The sequence below is a fragment of the Papio anubis genome, chromosome 11 (genome assembly GCF_008728515.1).
Source record: "Papio anubis isolate 15944 chromosome 11, Panubis1.0, whole genome shotgun sequence".
In the NCBI taxonomy this organism is placed as follows: Eukaryota; Metazoa; Chordata; class Mammalia; order Primates; family Cercopithecidae; genus Papio; species Papio anubis.
Genome location: NC_044986.1, coordinates 37,736,081 through 37,756,713, shown reverse-complemented (window position 1 = coordinate 37,756,713; position 20,633 = coordinate 37,736,081). Strand labels below are relative to the sequence as shown.

The following is a 20,633-nucleotide window of genomic DNA, read 5'->3' as shown; positions in this document are numbered from 1 at the left end:
AGTTGCGGGGAAGTTGTAAAAATTAAAGGATGGAGATGCCAGGGAGTGTAAACAAGAACTCCATCCAGCTATAGTTGAGGGATTATGTTGGAGAGTGGTCACTGCGGCTTAGATGGGGAAGTGGATGTGAGGGTTTTTGGGCTTCACTTTCAGAAAGGGCCTCCCGGTTGACTTTCTGTCTAATTGAGGTTATAAGTATAGACACAGAGGTACATCTTCAGGTTTCAATAAAATTCATTACAGTACTTAATTGTTTCGAGTTTCTGGACCTCCTGGCCAGTGGTTGCTCTAAGAATCAATGTATTTTTATAAATCTTGTAATTTACTTTTGAGTAACAAAACTACATTGCATGGTGTGTGTTAGATGTAAATTTTCAAAATATAATATGATAGTTTTTGTAACCTGTTTCCACATTAGTTTTCATGTACCAGAAGTCCCAAGATAGAGAAGTGGGCCCAAATCTTTCTTGATCTACAGGAGCAGGAGGTGATGACTTGGGAACTGGTCCTGAGAGGAGTAGGTGATTTAGTTTTGTTGCCTTTCAAAGACTTAAATAAATTCACAGATCAGAAAATCTTTTGTCACACCACTTGTTCCTAGGTTTTGATTTTGGAAAACAAGATAACAGTTAAGTTAATTTTTAAACTTGCCAGTTAATGCAATATGTGGAAGTCATAATGTTTTTTGTAGTACACTGAAATACTGCTGTATTCCACTGAACTAAGTAAAGAATTGTTAAGTTAAATTCTAATTCTAACATAACCTAATAACAATAAAGGGTAGCTGGTACCATATTTTTAATAGATTATTTTTACAAAATGCTATTGTTGCCTTAATTACATCATAACTGTGAATGAGTCCTTAATTCTGGACCTAGAATCCTAATTCAAATTAAGTCTGGAAGAGCATCCTTTAAGAAACATTGCTATAAGAGAGTTCAGAAAGGTGTCATCATACTGTGTGACAATAGATGAACTGAGATAAAGATAAAATTGGATTTTGGTCTGAATTCAGATCTGCTAAGGAAGGAAACTGCATTAATACATTTAGAAATATTTCTAACAAGAGCCAGGGGAAAATTAAACGGAACCAAATTTCTGACTGGATCACAATTAAAGATATGTTACTATATACTAGGATATGCATTGTGTAACCATTTCCACATGCTAGAAATTTTTCTGTGGTTTTATTTTGCTAGCACTCCTGAAACCAAATGGCATGTGACAGAAGTAACCAAGGTGATTGAAAATTGTGCCAAAAAGAAGTCTGTGCTGATTCAGGGATTTCGCTTAGTCTTGTGCCCGCAGAACTGATTTAGAAATTTGTTTAGGCCAAGCGCAGTGGCTCATGCCTGTAATTCCAATGCTTTGGGAGGCTGAGGCAGGAGGATTGCTTGAGGCCAAGAATTCAAGAGCAGCCTGAGCAACATAGCGAGATCCTGTCTTCACATAATAATAATAATAATAACAATAATAATAATTAGCCGAGCCTTAGAGACACATGCCTGTAGTCCTAGCTACTCAAGAGGCAGAAGCAGGAGGATCGCTTGAACCCAGGAGTTCGAGACTGTAATGAGCTGTCATCATGTCACTGCACTTCAGCTTGGGTGAAAGAGTGAGACCCTGTCTCTGAAAAACAAACAGATAAACAAAAATTTGTGTGGCGTTCTAGTTTCTACAAATGTCTGGGGAATTGCATGAACTTGCATTTAACCGTCATGTTAAATGATACTCTTGTATTAGGCCTTTCTTGCATTGTAACAGAAGAATACTAGGTAATTTATAAAGAAAAGAGTTTTAATTGATTCACAGTTCTGCAGACTATACAAGCATGGCTCTAACATCTGCTTCTGGTGAGGGCATCAGGGAGCTTACAATCATAGTGGAAGGGAAGGAGAACCAGCATGTCACATGGCAAGAGAGGCAGTAAAGGAGACAAGGGGGAGGTCCTGGACAGACTCTTTTAAACAACTAGATCTCATGTGAAGTAACTGAGCAAGAATTCACTCATCATGAAGGGGATGGTGCTAAGCCAACCATGAGGGATCCACCCCCACAATCCAATCACTTCCCACCAGGCCCCATCTCCATTATTGGGAATTACATTTCAACATGAGATTTGGAGGAGACAAACATCCAGATCATATCACTCCACCCTTAGCCTCCCAGATCTCACATCCTTCTGACATTTCAAAATATAATCATGCCTTTGCAATAGTCCCCAAAGTCTTAATTCATTCCAGCCTTAACTCAAAAATCCCAAAGTCCAAAGTCTTATCTGAAATTCAAGGCCAAATTCCTTCCACCTCTGCTCCTGCAAAATAAAAAACAAGTTATTTACTTCCTAGATACAATGGCAGTGCAGGCACGGGGGAAACATTCCCATTCCAAAAGGGAGAAGTTGGCCAAAAGAAAGGAGTAATAGGCCCCATGCAAGTTTGAAATGCAGCAGGCCAGGCATTAAATCTTAAAGTTCCAACGTAATACTTGACTCCATGTCCTGCATCCAGAGCACACTGGTGCAAGGGGTGGACTCCCAAGGTCTTGGGCAGCTTCGCCTCCATGGCTTTGCAGGGTGCAGCCCACATGGCGGTTGTCATGGGTTGAAGTTGAGTGCTTGCAGCTTTTCCAGGCAGGGAGTGCGAGCTGCTGGTGAATCTACCGTTCTGGAGTCTGGAGGGTGACGGCCTCTTCCCACAGCTCCACGAGGCAGTGCCCCAGGGGAGACCCTGTGGGGGCTCCAACCCCACACTGCCCCTCAGCATTACCATAGTAGAGTTTATCTGTGAGTGTTCCACCCCTGTAGCAGTCTTCTGCATGGGCACCCAGGCTTCTTCATATATCCCCTGATATCCAGGTGGAAGCTGCCAAGCCTCCTTCATACTTGCATTCTGAGCGTCTGCAGACTTAACACTCTGTGGAAGCCACCAAGGCTGACAGCTTGCACACTCTGGAGCTGCAGCCCAACCTGTACCTGGGCCTCTCTGAACCAAGGCTGGAGCCAGAGCAGCTTAGATACAGGGAGCAGTGTCTTGAGGCTGAACAGGGTGGTGGGGCCCTGGGCTTGCTCCCTGAAATCATTCATTCCTCCTAGGCCTATGGGCCTGTAATTGCCGGGGCTATCTGAAAAACTTCTGAAATGCCTTTGAGGCCTTATTCCCATTGTCTTGGATAATAGCACTTGGCTGTCTTTTAGTCAAGTTAATCTCTCTAGCAAGTGATTGCTCCACAGCCTGCTTAAATTCTTTCTCTGCCACAGGGCCAGGCTGCAAATATTTCAAACTTTTATGCTCTACTTCCTTTTTAAATATAAGTTCCAACTTTATTCCTTTGCTACCACATCTGATAATAGCCTGTTAGAAGCAGTCATGTCACTTTTTGAATGCTTAGATGTTTAGAAATTTCTTCTGCCAGATACTCTAAGTCATCACTCTTAAGTCCAAACTTCCACAGATTCCTCGGACATGGACACAGTGCAGCTAAGTTCTTTGCTAGGGCATAACAGGGGTGATCTTCACTCCAATTCCCAGTAACTTTCTCATTTCCATTTGAGACCTCATCAGCCTGGCCTTCACTGTCCATATCTCTATCCGCATTTTGGCCACAACCATTTAGCCAGTCTCCAAGAAATTCCAAACTTTCCCTCATCTTCCCTTCCTGTCTTCTTCTGAGCCCTCCATACTCTTATAACCTCTGCCCCTTACCAAGTTCCAGAGCCACTTCCACATCTTCAGGTATCTGTACAGAATGCTTCACATCTTGGCATCAACTTTCTGTGTTAGGTCGTTTTTGTGTCACTATAAAGGAATTCCTGAGACTGAGTAGCTTATAAATAAAAAAAGTTTAATTGGCTCACAGTTCTGCAGGCTGCACAAATATGGCTGCAGCATCTGCTTCTGGTGACGGCCTCAGGAAGCTTACAATTGTGGTGGAAAGAAAGTTGTCATGCCATATGGTGAGACAAGGAGCAAGAGAGAGAAAAGCAAGGTATCAGACTCTTTTAAACAATTAGATCTCATGTGAATTGAGCAAGAACTCACTCATCACCAAGGGTATGGTGCTAAGCCATCCATGAGGGATCCACCCCCACAGTCCAATCACTTCCCATCAGGCCCCATCTCCAACATTGGGAATACATTTCAACATGAAATTTGGAGAGGACAAACATTCAGACTATATCAACTCTGCTGCAAAGGTATTTGTGGAGCCAAAAAAGAATGTGGAAAGAGACGTAAATCTCATAGTGTCTTTTCAGCCTCCACTGACTAACACTATTTTTATTAAATTTAATGATTTTTATAACTTAGAAAGGTAATAATTTGAAATCAGTTAATTGCTCCAATTTTGTTGTGTTACCATCAACAAGTTGTTTTTTATATTTTTTTATTGAATTGATGTCTTATTGGTTTTCATTGTGAAATTTCGGAAGTTGGCTTCCATCCCAAAGACTCTTATGAATGACAGGATGAGATGTTAGGAATTCTGGCTTTTATAATCATAGAAAAGTAATGTGTTTGGTTTCATCTTTGACTTTAATTTCATTAATTACAAACATAAATTAAGAAACCACAGCAAAATCTATTGTACTAATACTAAAGAAGTTTATATATATTTTATATATATATTATATATATATTTATATATATTATATATTTATATATTATATATTTATATATATTTATATATATTTATATATATATTTTATATATATATATATATTTTTGAGATGGAGTCTCACTCTGTCACCCAGGCTGGAGTGCAATGGCACAATCTAGGTTCACTGCAATCTCTGCCTCCCGGGTTCAAGCGATTCTCCCACCTCAGCCTCCCAAGTAGCTGGGATTACAGGCACCCGCCATCATGCCCGGCTAACTTTGGTATTTTTGTGGAGAGGGTGTTTCATCATGTTGGCCAGGCTGATCTTGAACTCCTGACCGCAGGTGATCCACCCACCTCAGCCTCCCAAAGTGCTGGGATTACAGATGTGAGCCACCGCACCTGCCCAGAAGTTTTAATATTTTACCACATCTGTTACCCTGTGGGCATCATTAATAGAAAGATAAATGCTTACAAAACTACAAATTGGACATTGGACTTTTGTATACTTTCATATACCAAGCCTTGCTAGGAAGAGATCTCCTGACCAACCCCCACCTTTTTTTTTTTTTTTTTTTTTTTAGCTTTCAGAAGTTCAAGTGATACATTTCTTTATGAATGTTAAACTTACAATATAAGCCCTAGGAAATTTCATTTCAGAAATCACCAAAGTGATAGAGAAACTCCAGGTCATCTGATACAAAAATAGCTAATCCTCAATTTCCTTGCCTTTTAGAAAAAGCTTTAACTGCAAGAATCATGAATCAGCAATAACCTCAAAGAGAAGATAGGGTTTAACTGTGGGAGCCAATTTTCTAACACAGAGAATTGAATTGCTGTAAGAAGGCAGAAGTCTGCACTGTAATTTTTCCTTACTTTTGCATGAGAATTCAACAGAGCAGTGCAATATTCATCTAGATCTGTAATTTTATCCAAATTTTAAATGATTATTTATCTTATCTCTTATGTAGAATGATAAATGAACAGGTTAGGAACACTTCCAGGTCTGCAAAAAAAAATGATTAATAATTTCTGCAATAACATTTTATTTGATAGTTTGTTATAATTTTACTGTCTACAGGATGTGTGCTACTGCTAATGCTTTGCCTAGTTGAGCAGACAACATTTACAATATAGTCATCAATAAGCCAGGTCGTGATTTTAAGTGCAAAAATTTTAGAAGTTCTTGCAGAATGGATCATAAATTCAAAATTCTCTTTTCTCACCATTTTATTCTTCTGTCTTATTTTGGTATGTTAGTAGGAAGAATCTTAAGTGTGCTGGTAGTCTTTTAAGATTCTTTAATTTGTTAAGTGCCTTTTTTTTTTTTTTTTACTGATTATACAAATAATTTATCTTACTTAGACTTGATTATTTTCTGTTCCAAGTCTATTCATTATTTTTAACCACCTTCCAGATCTCTCATTTGAATGTCTTATAAGCATTTATAAGCAGTATCTCCAAATTGAACTTGTTAATCCCATCTCAATTACCTTTCTATTTTGACGGTACTTGAAATGAAGCTGCCTCTCAGTTGATCAAGCCAAAAACCTGAAAGTTCTCCTCGACTCCTCGCTCACTTTGTCCTGCATATCTAATTGGTCACCAAATCCTGTGAATTCTACCTCTTAAATGAATCTCTCTCTACTCGCCTTCTCATATCCTTTTTTTTTTTTTTTTGAGATGAAGTCTTGCTCTGTTGCCCAGGCTGGAGTGCAGTGGCAGGATCTCAGCTCACTGCAATCTCTGCTTCCCACGTTCAAGTGATTCTTGTGCCTCAGTCTCCCAAGTAGCTGGGACTACAGGTGTGTACCACCATGCCCGGCTAATTGTAATTTTAGTAGAGACAGTGGGGTTTCGCCATGTTGGCCAGGCTGGTCTCAAACTCCTGACCTCAAGTGATCCTCTCACCTTGGCCTCCTAAAGTGTTGGGATTACAGGCGTGAGCCACCACACCCGGCCCTCATATCTATTTTAAAATTCAGCTCTCTAGTATCAATAGCCTTTTAATCAATTTTTCTGCCTCCACAGAATATCTATATGTAATCATTGCTTCTTGGCCTTTTGGCTAAGATCAAATGTATATTTAATCAGATCCTTTTTTTCTTACTGTAAAGTTTTATACTTTTCGGGGAAAGGGAGTTCATACATATTTTAATTAAAATAATTCCTTAGTATTTTGAAGTTTTTTTTTGGTACCATTTTTGTGGAAGTGATTTTTTTTCTAGTATATTAGCATGTAGGGAAGATACTGACTTTTGCATATATTCTCTTGTATTCTGCCAATTCCACTTTTCTAATTATGTCTAAACTTTGTTTATGTAGTCTTTTGGGTTTTTCATATATAAAAACCTATCATGTACAAACAATGATAATTTTATTTTCCTCTTCTAAGAGTGACACCTCTTACTTCCATCTTTTGCATATCTCTTATTGCATTAACCAGGATTTCTATTAAATACTAAAGGTGACCAAATACAAATATGAAATAGCACAAGTGATAGTATATTTGTTTTGTTTCTCTTTACATTTAAAAATTTTAAAAGCATACTTTTAACCTCAAGTATCACAATAGTTTTCTTATATGTGATTCTCAATAATATTTATTTATTTAGAAAGTTGAAATAAAAGGACCATCATGAAAAATATTTCAAAGAGAAGATTTTTTTTTAAAAAGTAAGGTATTAATGGAGTTTATAATATTTTGATTATTCCAAATAACCCTATTGTAAATGGAGGATAATCCTGATAAATGTGATACATTTGTTTCTATATACAAATCATAAATTCATATGTTAAAAAAGAAACAATAAGAGAGTTTAGGGATGAATTGTATTCTTATTTGGTCTGTGAGTTATTTAGTAAGATGAATTATTTATATATGTATTTATTTAATCTCTTACTTCAGTATCTATTGTTTGTATGTTCTGTCACCTAGCCAGCAAGCTATTCCCTGCTTTGCTCAAAAAGATGTTTGTCAGTGAGTTAAATCTATATAGGAGCAATATTTACATGTCTCTTAGAGTAACTGCAATTAAGATTCATATTTTATCCCTACCTTCTAGATGGAAATGATAAGTTATGAAAATTATACAAGATTCTGGGAATGCTGGGCAAGATATTTGGGAACTAATTAGGGAGACCTCTATCAATCACTTGCTGGAGTCGTTCGCTCATACCTTAAGGGTTGCTCTCCCCTGGTCAAGAGTAGAATTAGGTATTTTTTATTGTCTTGAGGTAGGTACTGAAGGTTGAATAAGATATAAGGGAACGTTGCAGTCCGTGTTAACCTTATTCAGTAGTGTTTAATAGTGGCACAGGAACAACTGGTAGATTTTGAAGTTCTCTCAGAAAGTTTGTAGACTGGGCTCTTTTTATGATGTTTTTACTGTGGTCATGTCAATAGCCTGCTTTGGTTTTTGACACAAATTCATGTTTTTACTATGATTGGAAAGCTTGAGCTTTCCAACTGCACATTAGTTTGGTTAGTATGTGCAGTTGTTATTTCAGGAGTCTTTGCTATTCTATATTTTAGCATTAAAATTAAAAAGAAATTCATATATCATATCATTCTAAAAAGGGTTTATCATTGCTAGAATAGTTTACCTATAGAATATTGGGGTTTATAAAAACTGGAAAAGAAATGCTTGTTTTAACATACTGAATTTTTGTTGATGATATGACATTCAACTAGAATTACCAGGAGTCAGTGAGAAATATGGTTTTGATGCTTAGGAGAGTGAAGGCTGGATACACAGATTTGGGAACCCATGGGAATACATGCACCCTCCAAAGCTTTGGAATGTACCCTACATTTAGGATATAAAGAGGTATGGCCATTGAAGGATACAGAGAATAAGTAGCTACAGAGGTAGAAGGGTAGAGGGCAAGGATATATAAAGTTTTCAAACAATAAGGATGCTGAACATTGTCACACACTACAGGGTAATAAATCAAGTAATAGCTAACACTAGTATAGCATTGAATTTTCAAAGTATTTTTGTATATATCTGATTTAACTTGACCCTCTTAAAAGATACATGAAGTAGGCAATACATGAACACTAAGAACTAACTCTTGGATTTTCTCATTAAAAGGCCATTTTTTAATATTCCAGAGAGCAATTCCTTTTTGGAAATTTTTAACTTTTATGGATACGTAGTGTGTGTGTGTGTGTATATATATATATAGGTACATGAGATATTTTTATACATGTGTAATAATTACATCAGGGTAAGTGGGTTATCCATTGCCTCAAGCATTTATCATTTCTTTGTGTTATAAATATTCCAGTTGTACTCTTTCAGTTATTCTAAAATGTACTATAAATTATTGTTGACCATAGCCACCCTTTCATGCTGTAAAATACTAGATCGTATTCATTGCATTGTACCTATTAACCTTCCCCATTCCCTGCCTCCTACCCAATACTCTTCCCAGTCTCTGGAAACCATCATTATACCCTCTATTTCCATGAGTTCAATTGTTTTAATTTTCAGTTCTCACAAATGAGTGAGAACATGCAAAGTTTTTCTCTCTGTGCCTGACTTATTTCACATAACATAATGACCTCCAGTTCCATCCAAGTTGTTGCAAGTGACAGGATCTCATTCTTTTTTATGGCAGAATAGTACTCCATTGCATATATATACCACATTTTCTTTATCCATTTATCTGTTGGTGGACACTTAGGTTGCTTCCAAATGTTGGCTCTCGTGAACAGTGCTGCAACAAACATGGGAGTGCAGATATGTCTTCAATATACTGATTTTCTTTCTTTTGAGTATATACCCAGTGGTGGAATTGCTGGATCATATGGTAGTTATATCTTCAGTTTTTTGAGGAACCCCATACTGTTCTCCATAGTGGCTGTACTAATTCACATTCCCACCAACAGGGTGTTAGGGTTGCCCTTTCTCAATGCTTTTGCCAGCATTCATTATTGCCTGTCTTTTGGTTAAAAGCCATTTTAAGTGAGTGAGATGATGTCTCATTGTAGTTTTGGTTTGCATTTCTCTAATGGTCAATGATGTTGAGCATCTTTTCATATACCTGTTTGCCATTTGTATGTCTTCTTTTGAGAAATATCTATGTAGATCTTTTGCCCATTTTAAAATCAGATTATGGCCGGGCGCGGTGGCTCAAGCCTGTAATCCCAGCACTTTGGGAGGCCGAGACGGGCGGATCACGAGGTCAGGAGATCGAGACCATCCTGGCTAACACGGCGAAACCCCGTCTCTACTAAAAAAACACAAAAAATTAGCCGGGCGAGGTGGCGGCGCCTGTGGTCCCAGCTACTCGGGAGGCTGAGGCAGGAGAATGGCGGGAACCCGGGAGGCGGAGCTTGCAGTGAGCTGAGATCCGGCCACTGCACTCCAGCCTGGGCGACAGAGCGAGACTCCGTCTCAGAAAAAAAAAAAAAAAAAAATCAGATTATTAGATATTTTCCTATTGAGTTGTTTGAGCTCCTCGTATATTTTGGTTATTAATCCGTTATCAGATACATAGTTTGCATATATTTTCTCCCATTCTGAGGGCTGTTTGTTTGTTGATTGTTTCCTTTACTTTGCAGAAGCTTTTTAACTTGATGTGATCCCATTTGTCCATTTTTTTACTTTGATTGCCTGTGCTTTTGGGGTATTACTTAAGAAATCTTTGCCCAGACCAATGTCCTGGGAAGTTTCGCCAATTTTTCTTTTAGTAGTTTCATACTTTCAGATCTTAGATTTAAGTCTTTAATTCATTTTGATTTGATTTTTGTATATGGTGAGAGAGAGGGGTCTAGTTTCATTCTTCTGCATATGGATATCCAGCTTTCCCAGCCCCATTTATTGAAGCGACTGTCTTTTCCCAATGTGTTTTTTTGGCCCGTTGTTGAAAATGATTTCACTGTAGATGCGTAGATTTATTTTTGATTTCTTTATTCTGTTCCATTGATCTGTGTGTGTGTGTGGGGGGGGGGGGGGGGGGGTTGTGTGTTTTAATGTCAGTGCCATGCTGTTTTGTTTAGTATAGCTCTGTAGCACAATTTGAAGTCAGTGGTATGGTTTGGCTTTTAGTATAGCTTTGTAGTACAATTCGAAGTCAGTGATATGGTTTGGCTGTGTCCCCATCCAAAATCTCATCTTGAATTATAATCCCCATAATCCCCATGTGTCAATGGGGGGACCACGTGGAGGTAATTGGATCATGGGAGTGGTTTCCCCCATGCTGTTCTTGTTAGAGTGAGTGAGTGAGCCTCACAAGATCTGATGGTTTTATAGGCATTTGGCATTGCCCCGCTTGCACTCACTCTGTGCTGCTGCCCTGTGAAGAAGGTGCCTACTTCTCCTTTGCCTTCTGCCATGATTGGAAGTTTCCTGAGGCCTCCCCAGCAATGCAGAACTGTGAGTCAATTAAACTTCTTTCCTTTATAAATTACCCGGTCTCAGGTATTTCTTCATAACAGCGTGAGAATGGACTACAGTCAGGTAATGTGATTTCTTGAGTCTTGTGTTTTCCTGCTCAGGATAGCTCTGGCTATTCTGAGTCTCTTTAGGTTTCCTACAAATTTTAGGATTACTTCTTCTATTTTTGTGAAGAACGTTCTTGGTATTTTGATAGGGACTGGATTAAATACGTAGATTGTTTTGAATAGAATGGACATTTTAACAGTATTGATTCTTCCAATCCATGAACATGAAATATCTTTCCATTTTTTGTGTATCCTCTTCAGTTTCTTGCATTTTATAGTTCTCATTGTGGACATCTTTTACTTCTTTGATTAAGTTAATTCCTAGGTATTTAATTTGATTTGTAACTATTGTAAGTGGGATTATTTTCTAGATTTCTTTTTCAGATTGTTTGCTGTTGGCATACAGAAATGCTAATGACTTTTGTATATCAATTTTCTATCCTGCAACTTTGCTGAATTTGTTCATCATATTTAATAGTTTTTTTTGTGAAATCTTTATGTTTTTCTAAATACATAATTATATAATCTCCAAACCAAGGATAACTTGAGTTCTTTCTTTCCAATTTGGATGCCCTTTATTTCTCTCGTCTGATTGCTCTAGCTAGGACTTTTAGTACATGTTGAACAACAGTGGGGAAATTAGGCATGCTTGTTTTATTCCAGATCTTAGAGGACAGGCTTTCAGTTTTTCCCTGTTTGGTATAACACTAGCTGTGGGTCTGTCACACATGACTTTTAGTGTGTTGGGGTATATTTCTTATATACCCAGTTTTTGAAGATTTTTTTCATGAAGTGATGTTGAATTTTATCAAATGCTTTTTCAGCATAAATTGAAATAATCGTATGATTTTTGTCTCTCATTCTGTTGATATGATGTATCATATTGTTTGAATTGTGTATGTTTAACCACCCTTGCATCCCTGTGATGAATCCCATTTGGTCATAATGAATGATCTCTTTAATATGATGTTGAATTCGGCTTGCTAGTATTTTGTTGAGGATTTTTGCATCAATGTTCATCAGATACATTGGCCTGTAGTTTTCTTTTTTTGATGTCACTTTGTCTGGTTTTAGTATCAGGGTAATACTTGTAGAATGAGTTTGGAAGTATTCCCTTGTCCTCTATTTTTTGGAACAGTTTGAGTAGGATTGATATTAGTTCTTTAAATATTTGCCAAAATTTAGCAGTGAAGCCATCAGGTCCCAGGCTTTTCTTTGCTTGGAGACTTTTTATTATGGCTTTGATCTTGCAACTTCTTATTGGTCTATTCAAGTTTTGGATTTCAATTTACTGGCATATCAATGTTCATCAGATACATGGACCTCTAATGGATCCTTTAAATTTCTTCAGTATCAGTTGTAATGTCTCCTTTTTCATCTCTGTAGTACTTGTATTATGAGTTTGGAAGTTTTCTCTCGTCTTCTATCTTATGTGAGTCTGGCTAAGTAGGTTTGATCAATTAGTTGTTTAACTATTTGCCAAAAGATAGCAACTTTTTGTTATCATTGGTATTTTGCTATTTTTTTATTTTGAGACTGTGATTTATTTCCTGGCTCTTGATCTTGTTACTATCTTCTTGGGCTATGCAAGTTTTGGGTTTGATTTGCTCTTGCTTTTCTAGTTTTTTAAGATGCATCTTTAGGTTGTTTATTTGAATTTTTTTTCTTTTTTTTTTTTTTGTATTTCTTAGTAGAGACGGAGTTTCACCGTGTTAGCCAGGATGGTCTCGATCTCCTGACCTCGTGATCCGCCCGTCTCGGCCTCCCAAAGTGCTGGGATTACAGGCTTGAGCCACTGAATTTTTTTTCTTTTTAAAAATTTTTTGACATAGACACTTATTGCTGTAAACTTTTCTCTTAGTACTGCTTTTGCTGTATCCCATAGGTCTTGGTATGTTATGTTTCAATTTTCATTTGTTTCAAGGAATTTTCTTAATTTCTTCATTGAGCCACTGGTCATTCAGAGGCATATTGTTTGTATAGTTTCCAAAGTTCCTCTTGTTATTGACTTTTGATTTTATTCCATTGTAGTCAGAGAAGATACTTGATATGATTTCAAAAGTTTTGAATTTTTAAAGATCTATTTTGTAGCCTAACATATGGTCCATTCTTGAGAATGATCTATGTGGTGAAGAGAAGAATGTGTATTCTTCAGCCGTTGGATGAAACGTTCTGTAAATATCTATTAGGTCCATTTGGTCTTTAGTTTAGATAAGGTCTGATATTTTTTGGTTGATTTTCTGTCTGGATGATCTTTTCAGTGTCGAAAGTGGGATGTTGAAATTTCCAACTATTGCTGTATTGGTTGTCTATCTCTCTGTTTAGCTCTAATAATATTTGTTTTATATATCTGGGTGCTTCAGTGTTGGGAGCACATGTATTTACAATTGTTACATCTTGATGAATTGATCCCTTTTATATCATGACCTTCTTTGTTTTTGTCTTGAAATTTATTTTATCTAATATAATTATAGCTATTCCTGATCTTTTTTGGTTTCCATTTGCATGGAATATCTTTTATCATCCTTTTCAGTGTTTATGTGTTTTTACAGGTGAAATGTGTTTTTTCACCTGTTTTACAGGTGAAATGTAGGTCTCACCCAAGGCCTATTGGTGAAAGTCCTGAGAGTCTTGATGTTTATTCAAGCCCCAAGGACTATTTAGTGAGAAAATGATGAATCCTGCCAGGACTAGGTCTTCCCCTTCAGTGAAGCAGTTCCCTTCTGGCCTAGGGTGGGTTTAGAAGTGCCATCGAAGGGTGAGGGCCTGGGGTCAGGGGTTTTAGGAATTTGTTTGGTGCTTTATTTTACTGGGGCTGAACTGGTACCCAGATTGCAAGACTAAGTCCTCTCTGCTTTTCCCCTTTCTTTCCTCAAGCAGAAGGGCTGTCTGCTCATGGGCACCACTGGCCTGGGGCAGTGGTGACTATACCCTGACTACCACTGATGTTTATTCAAAGCCCAAGGGGTTTTTAGTCAGCAGTTGGTGAGTCCTACCAAGCTTGGTTCTCTCCCATCAGAGCTGCAGGTTCCTTTCTGGCCCAGGATGGGTCTAGAAATGTCCTCCAAGAGCTAAGGTCTAGAATCAGGGACTTTAGGAGTCTGCTTGGTACACTTTATTTGACTGTGGCTGAGCTGGATACCCAAGTGTATTATTAGTCCATTCTCACACTGCTATAACAATACTACCCTTTAAAATGTAATTTATAAAGGAAAGAGGTTTAATTGACTCACAGTTCCGCATGCTTGGGAAGGCCTCAGGAAACTTAGAATCATGGTGGAAGGTGAAGGGGAAGCAAAGACCTTCACATGGTGGCAGGAGAGAGAAATGCAAGCAGGGGAAACACCAGACGCTTGCAAAACCATCAGATCTTGTGAAAACTCATTCACTATTATGAGAACAACGTGGGGCAAACCACCCCCATGATCCAATCACCTCCCACTAGGTCTCTCCCTCAGCACCTGGGGATTACAATTCAAGATGAGATTTGGGTGGGGACACAAAGCCTAACCATATCACCAAGTTGCAAGACAAAGTCATGTTTACTCTTCCTCCTCCTTTTCTCGAGCAGAAGGTGTCTCTCACTGTGGCCACCACAGGTGGAAATGTGCTGGGTCACACCTGAAGCCAGCACAATACTGGGTCTTGTCCAAGGTCGTGGTGACTACAGACTGGCTACCACTGATGTTTATTCAAGGCCCAAGGGTTCTTTAGTCAGCAGGTGGTGAATCTGCCAGGATTGCAACCTTTCCTTCAGGGCAGTGGGTTCTCTTCTGGCCCAGTGTCGGTCTAAAAATGTTATCTGGGAGACAGTGCCAGGAGTGGGGGCTTTAGGACTCTGCTTGGTGCTTTATTTTACAGTGGCTGAGCTGGTATCCAAGTTGCAAGACAAAGTACTCTTTGCTCTTCCCTCTTATCCTGGAGCTGTGAGCTGTACTGCCTGAAGTTGGGGGAGGGATGATGCAAGCACTCCCTTGGCCACCCCAGCTGGTGTCTCACTGGATCTTGTGCACCCTGAATCCACTGGTTGTGAGCCCTGCACAGTACCAGGACTTGCCGGGGAATTGCGGTCCTTGTGGACTAGACTGCCTTTCAAATTCATTAGGACCCCAGAGTGCTTTAGCCAATGATGGTGGGCCTAGCTGGAAGTCAGGTTCTGACTGCTGGGATGGACAATTCCCCTCTGGCTAGGGCTTGTCTAAATGCTCCCTCTGTGGGCACTGGCCAAATTCTGCCCTGTGTTGCTTTCCGCTATGTTAGGGGAGCAGGGAGTTCCAATGCAAAGTCCCCCAATCACTTTGCTGTCCTTCCCCACAAGTGCATAGATTCTCTCTTCCTGCCACACTGCCTGACGATGAGAGAGACGTGGTATAGGCAATTCAAGATCGTCTTTCCTACTCTCTTCAGTACCTCTTTCCTTGATGTGATGTTAAAACTAGGCACTATGATTGCTCACCTGATTTTTGGGTCTTATGAAGGTGCTTCTTATGTGGATAGTTGTTCAATTTGTTGTTCCTGCAGTGCAGATGATTGCTGGAGGATTCTATTCAGCCATCTTGCTTTACCCCCTAAGAGAGAATAATTTCACCGTATATAAAGAGCTCATACAAATTGATAAAAAGGTGAAATTTAAGAAAGCAAGCAAAATATGTGAACTGGCATTTTAAAGGAGACGATGTTCAAAGGACTGATGAATATTTGAAAAGATATGAGAATACGTAATGATAATGAGAACACATAGACATAGGGCGGGGCATATCACACGCCTGTTGGAGGGTTGGGGGCTGGGGGAAGGATAGCATTGGGCGAAATACCTAATGTAAATGATGAGTTGATGGGTGCAGCAAACCAACATGGCACGTGTATACCTATGTGACAAACCTGCGAGTTGTGCACATGTACCCTAGAACTTAAAGTATAATAATAATAATAATAATAATAAAAGATGTTCAATGACAAAACAAGATGCAAGTTTAACCCTCCCTGCTTTTTTTGCAGATGTCAGAAGAGATGGATAATGTTACAGCTGAAGAAATTACAGACAAGCATCTCCAAAAAGGTTCTCAATAAGTATACCATAACTCTGATACTCTTCATTTTTATTTTTAAAAGATGTAAATGATTAATCCTGTGCCAGGGTTTCAGCTGGGAACACAAATTTCCTAAGGAATCAGTTTAAAGAGAAATTAAACGTCCTAAATAAAACAAGATGGGCATAAGGAAATACATAGAAAAATCAATGGATGTAATAAAGCTGAATTTAATTTTCTTTTTGTCACTGCACACGTAGAGAGATTCCACTGGCGGTGAGACTGTTTTAGACCACAAAGATACATAGGTGCAGAACCTGCTTCAGCAAACTTCAAATCTCAGGGAGAAAAATACATAAATAATGGTTGAGCTCTGGTTCATTCACCAAGCAAATATTTATTGAGCATGTATTATATGCCATCTGCCATTCTAAGTTATGGGAATAGAATATAAACAAAACCAACTAGTCATTTTTAAATTTTACCAAGAAATACTGTGGTTAAACATGGAGATTCTCATGACCTATAGTTAGTTATTTAGCTTTATGCTTACCCTTTATTTCTACAAACTTCTCTGTAACCTTTAAGCACTCAAAGACAGGGAATAGAAAAAGTAAAAAGCAAGGCAAAGTGATCAATAGATCCTTAATTTTTTACTGTACCTAGGGGATTGCATGATCTTGCATGATCTCTTTTATTCCATCCAGTGAAGGAGCAGAAAATAACACATGACTTGGAGTACACACAAGGGCTTCAGACTTTTTTTTTTTTTTTAAGAAACAGAGCCTTACTCTGCTGCCTAAGGCTGGAGTGCAGTAGTGCAGTCATAGCTCACTGCGGCCTTAGACTTCTGGGCTCAAGCAATGGTCCCACCTCAGCCTCTCAAGTAGCTGGGACTACAGGCATGTATGTTAATTTTTTTTTTTTTTTTGAGACGGAGTTTTGCTCTTGTTGCTCAGACTGGAGTGCAATGGCGCGATCTTGGCTCACCGCAATCTCCGCCTCCTGGGTTCAAGTGGTTCTCCTGCCTCAGCCTCCCGAGTAGCTGGGATTACAGGCATGTGCCACCATGCCCAGCTAATTTTGTATTTTTAGTAGAGATGGAGTTTCTCCATGTTGGTCAGTTTGGTCTCAAACTCCTGACCTCAGGTGATCTGCCCACCTCGGCCTCCCAAAGTGCTGGGATTACAGGTGTGAGCCACTGTGCCTCGCCCCTCAATTTTTTTTTGTAGAGACAGAGTCTTGCTATGTTGCCCAAGCTGGTCTCAAATTCCTGGCCTGAAGCAATCCTCCTGCCTCGGCCTCCCAAAATGCTGAGATTGCAGGCATAAGCCTTCTTTATACCCTATAAAACTTTCCTTTTCTCTAATAGTTGCAAAAAGCAGGGGTGAGAATTTTGTAATGATTTTACAAAACTAACATAATTAAAATGGGTATCCAGAGACTTATCGCTCTTCTTTTTTAGATTCCTCTCTTTTCAGTTTAATAAAATTGAAGTAACCAGGCTTTGATATTTGTGTATTAGTATACTCCACAGAGATGTCTCACAGATTTTTAAAATCTGAGCTTTGTTTTTGTTTTGTTTTGTTTTGTTTTTGGCCAAAGATGGGCTCTGGCCAGTAGCTGAGGAAGCAACAAAAGAAGGTGACAGAGACCTACTATGTACCCACAATAATTAAAAATTTAAAACAGAGGGCTGAGTGCCGTGGCTCATGCCTGTAATCCCAGCACTTTGGGAGGCTGAGGTGGGTGGATCACCTGAGGTCAGGAGTTTAAAACCATCCTGGCCAACATGGCGAAACCCCATCTCTACTAAAAATACAAAAAAGAAAGTTAGCAGGGTGCGGTGGCGCACGCCTATAATCCCAGCTACTTGGGAGGCTTAGGCAGGAGAATCGCTTGAACCCGGGAGTGGGAGGTTGCAGCGAGCCAAGATGGTGCCATGGCACTCCGGCCTGGGTGACAAGAGCAAAACTCTGTCTCCAAAAAAAAAAAAAAAGTTTAAAAAGAAAGTGACAGAGGATAGAAAAGTTGTCACAAAGAAAAACAAAAATCAGTGCTGAATGGGTGAAGGTATTTATTCCAGATGGAAAAGGGGAAAGGACATCTATTGGTCTTAGAGTCTAAACTCTTGTAAGACAATAACCTAGTTTTCATAATTGTCATGAGGCTTAGAAATGCATGCAATTAAAGAATTTAATAAATACTTTTGCTGCTATTGTTGTTTAATTATAATAAAGTGTCATAAACTCTTTATTATGTTGGTTTCCTGATAGATTTAGATGCAGAAGAAAATCAAAATGTAGTAAAGACAATGAGAGGCAAAGTGAGAGAAAAGCTAAAAATTTCTAAGGTAATGCTATTTAAAATTTCCTGTTTTCAAATTTACTATTTAAATGAGACATTTAGCACAGTAAAATTTTCTTTGTCAAAAGAGAGCTGAAATTCTGTGTTAATATAGCTCTTTAATTCCTAAAGGCTTCCTATATATATATTTTCCTTTTGTCTCATAACATCCTTATAATGTCAAACCTAAAGCCAGGAAGAGCTAGGTGATTTGGTCATAGTAATTATAAATGATATTTCAGTATGTTTGCTGGTATTTCATATACACATACCATACTTTTTAAAAGAAAAGCATTGCAAAGTATTGAAATTTATAAATTTTGGGTAAAAGACTTATGAGCACCATTATGTCTATTTCTGAAAAGATTTATTTCTGTTGTGTTTCAGATTAATAAAGGTGAAAAATCTTCAATGGAGCAGCTCGTTGAGAGCAAAATATATCAAAGGTCCAAGGTGAATAACTTTTCTCTGTTTTTACTTTTTAAAACAGCTTTATGGAAATATAGTTTACATAGCAAAACTTCACCCATTTGAAGTGTGTGACTCAATGATTTCTAGTAAATTTACAGAATTGTTTAATCAATACCACAGTTTAATTTTTATCACCCAAAAAAGATTCCTCTTTATCAGTGATTGCCCATTTGCAATCACGCTCTATTCTTACTTGACATTACTTTTTATCCTAAAAAAAATTATAATAAAATATTGTTAAAAGATAAACTTAGGAACATTAAAATTTTAAAGAGTTTATTTGAACAGACAACATTCATGAATTGAGGAGTGCCAGTCTGCAGATGGTTAGGGCTCCACCGAAGGGGCATGCAGGGAAAGCTTTTAAACGGTGCATGCGGAAGTAAGGCAAAGAAAACATTGATTGACTAGAATGGAGCAGTAGCCTTAAAGTTCCTCGTTAGAGATTAGTTGGCAGTTTCTGATTGGTAAAACTAAAGTTTCATTTTCGTTGGATAGGGCCATTCACACTGAGTTGGGTTTTGGTTTGCTTACATAGGAACTCAGGGCCCTAGAGCTGCTTCCATCTAATGGCCTCCCAATTAATTATTTTCACAATGTTATAGGTGATATCCAACTTACAGATTTTTAATGTGTAATCAATATTTGAAAAGTCAATGTGTAATCACATATTTGGAACTTGAAATGACAAAACAACTCATATTTTTAAAGAGTTATATTATTTAGAGTACAAGCTAAGTAGCTGTAACAAAAAGATTCAAAGTAAAGTGTTTTCATTAAGATAGAAGTTACCTTTTTCTCTAACATAACAAGTCAGTAATCGGGGCTGATAGGAAAGTTTTGCCATCTCCAGTATGTGGTTTCCATCTGTGAGTCCAATGGCAAAGCTCTAGTTTTCCATTTGCTAGCGAAAGGGAAGGGGGAAAGAAAGAACCAAAGGATTTTAGGTTGATCTTTTAGGGGACAAGACCAGCAAACTGCACATATCATTTCCACCAAATGAATGTGGAAGAAGTGTCTAGGTTCCACTATTAGAGATGGGAGAAAAGACTGTAAAGAGCAAGTAATAGTTTCTGCCACAAGCACCTAGAGTATATAACTGCACAGTTTAAAATGCAAAGGTTTTTTTTTTTTTTTTTTAATTTTTCTTTGGCTCCTCCACAGAGCCCTTCTTAGGTACTTAATAAAAATTATTTTAATTAAATGTAAAGGTAAAAGCAGACTAAAAAGTGATATTTATGTGCATGTTATTCACTTAACACATGAATTAAAACATGCCTAAATTGGATTTAATTTCACTATGAATAGTAAAAACTATAAAGAGTTACAAAGTTTGTCAAGGTCAATCCATTGAGTATCAGGAAAAGGGATTAAAAGGAAGAGAAATTGACTTCTAAGAAACACAATCCCAGTTACCACACAGGGATATCTGCTCAGGAAGCAGATTTAAGCAAGCGATTTTGAGATGTGCAGAGATGATGGGGGGTAAAAGTATATACTGACAGTTCATATAAGCAGCACTGTTACAAGGTGAATAACTTTTAAGTTAATGTCATGCCTACATTGTAGGTACAAACAGAATATAAAGATAAGCTTTTATCTTATAAGATAAAATCTTATAATTTTATACTTTATAAAATTATATCTTATATAAAATTATATCTTATAATTTTATAGTTTACATATTTTAAATTATTTGATTCCTAGAAACTATGAGTTTTACTTTTTATTATAGA

At 38.0% G+C, this 20,633-nt stretch overlaps 1 protein-coding gene and 1 long non-coding RNA gene across 2 annotated transcripts in view; one reads left to right on the top strand and one right to left on the bottom strand.

Annotated features, from left to right (window-relative positions):
- Nucleotides 1-20,633, top strand: part of CC2D2B (coiled-coil and C2 domain containing 2B) — a 131,225-nt gene that overhangs the window by 1,516 nt on the left and 109,076 nt on the right. The window contains 3 exon segments of the mRNA XM_031652613.1: nt 16,049-16,109; nt 18,357-18,433; nt 18,814-18,879. Of these exon segments, the coding sequence (XP_031508473.1) occupies nt 16,049-16,109; nt 18,357-18,433; nt 18,814-18,879 (204 nt within the window).
- On the bottom strand, nt 2,068-19,959 carry LOC108580432. The gene is made up of 3 exons (XR_001891484.3): nt 19,690-19,959; nt 15,507-15,618; nt 2,068-2,314 (listed from the first exon to the last, which is right to left on the bottom strand). It is a non-coding gene; the product is annotated as an uncharacterized LOC108580432 (long non-coding RNA).